Raw genomic sequence first — 608 nt, forward strand, 5'->3', positions numbered from 1 at the left:
GCCCCCGCGGGCCCGAGCACAGACCCCCCCCCCCCGCGCCGCCGGCCGCAGCCAGCGCTTCGCCAAGCTCCGCGAAGCCGCTACCGTCGCCGCCATTTCGCAGGGACCCCGAGGAGCGAGCAAGAGCGCATGCGCGAGACCGCCGCTACCGGCGCCGCTAACCCGCAAGGCTCGGCGGGAGAGACCAATTGTGCTGGGAGGGGGAGAGTCAGGGACTGAGTGAGTGCGTGCGTGCTTGCATGCTGGGTCCCCCCAAAACCTCCCCCTCGTCCCGCCACCTGGGCGAGCTGAGACGGGGCCAGACGATCGGGAGCGCTTAGGACTCGGGCGAGTCCGTTTGTTGTTGGGAGAGGGCTCTCCCCCTCTTTGTCTAGGTTAATGGGCTAGCCCGGGAGGGGGCGGGGTCGGCAGGTAAGTGACAGCGATAACGCTCCGCGCTGCCGGGCTGGTAGGTGGCTGTCCTGTTCCGCGGCCCGATCGCCCCCGGGGGCGTGGGGGGGTGGCGGGCCCGGGGCGGGGGCCGGGGCTTGCAGCGCAAAGGGACCTGGGGGGACGGCGGCAACATCAGCTAACGTGCCGCCGGCCGGGGAAGGGGGTGGGGGGTGACA

At 72.0% G+C, this 608-nt stretch overlaps 1 protein-coding gene across 1 annotated transcript in view; it reads right to left on the reverse strand.

The window, feature by feature from the left end:
* Positions 1 to 151, reverse strand: part of SDHA (succinate dehydrogenase complex flavoprotein subunit A) — a 17,208-nt gene extending 17,057 nt beyond the window's left edge. Inside the window, exon 1 of the mRNA XM_019472325.1 lies at positions 33 to 151. Coding sequence (XP_019327870.1) covers positions 33 to 96 — 64 coding nt within the window. The 5' untranslated portion in view covers positions 97 to 151. The remainder of the gene's footprint in view (positions 1 to 32) is intronic.
* Positions 152 to 608: the final 457 nt, after the last annotated feature.

Source organism: Aptenodytes forsteri, unplaced genomic scaffold (assembly GCF_000699145.1).
Source record: "Aptenodytes forsteri isolate BGI_AS27 unplaced genomic scaffold, ASM69914v1 Scaffold114, whole genome shotgun sequence".
Lineage (NCBI taxonomy): Eukaryota > Metazoa > Chordata > Aves > Sphenisciformes > Spheniscidae > Aptenodytes > Aptenodytes forsteri.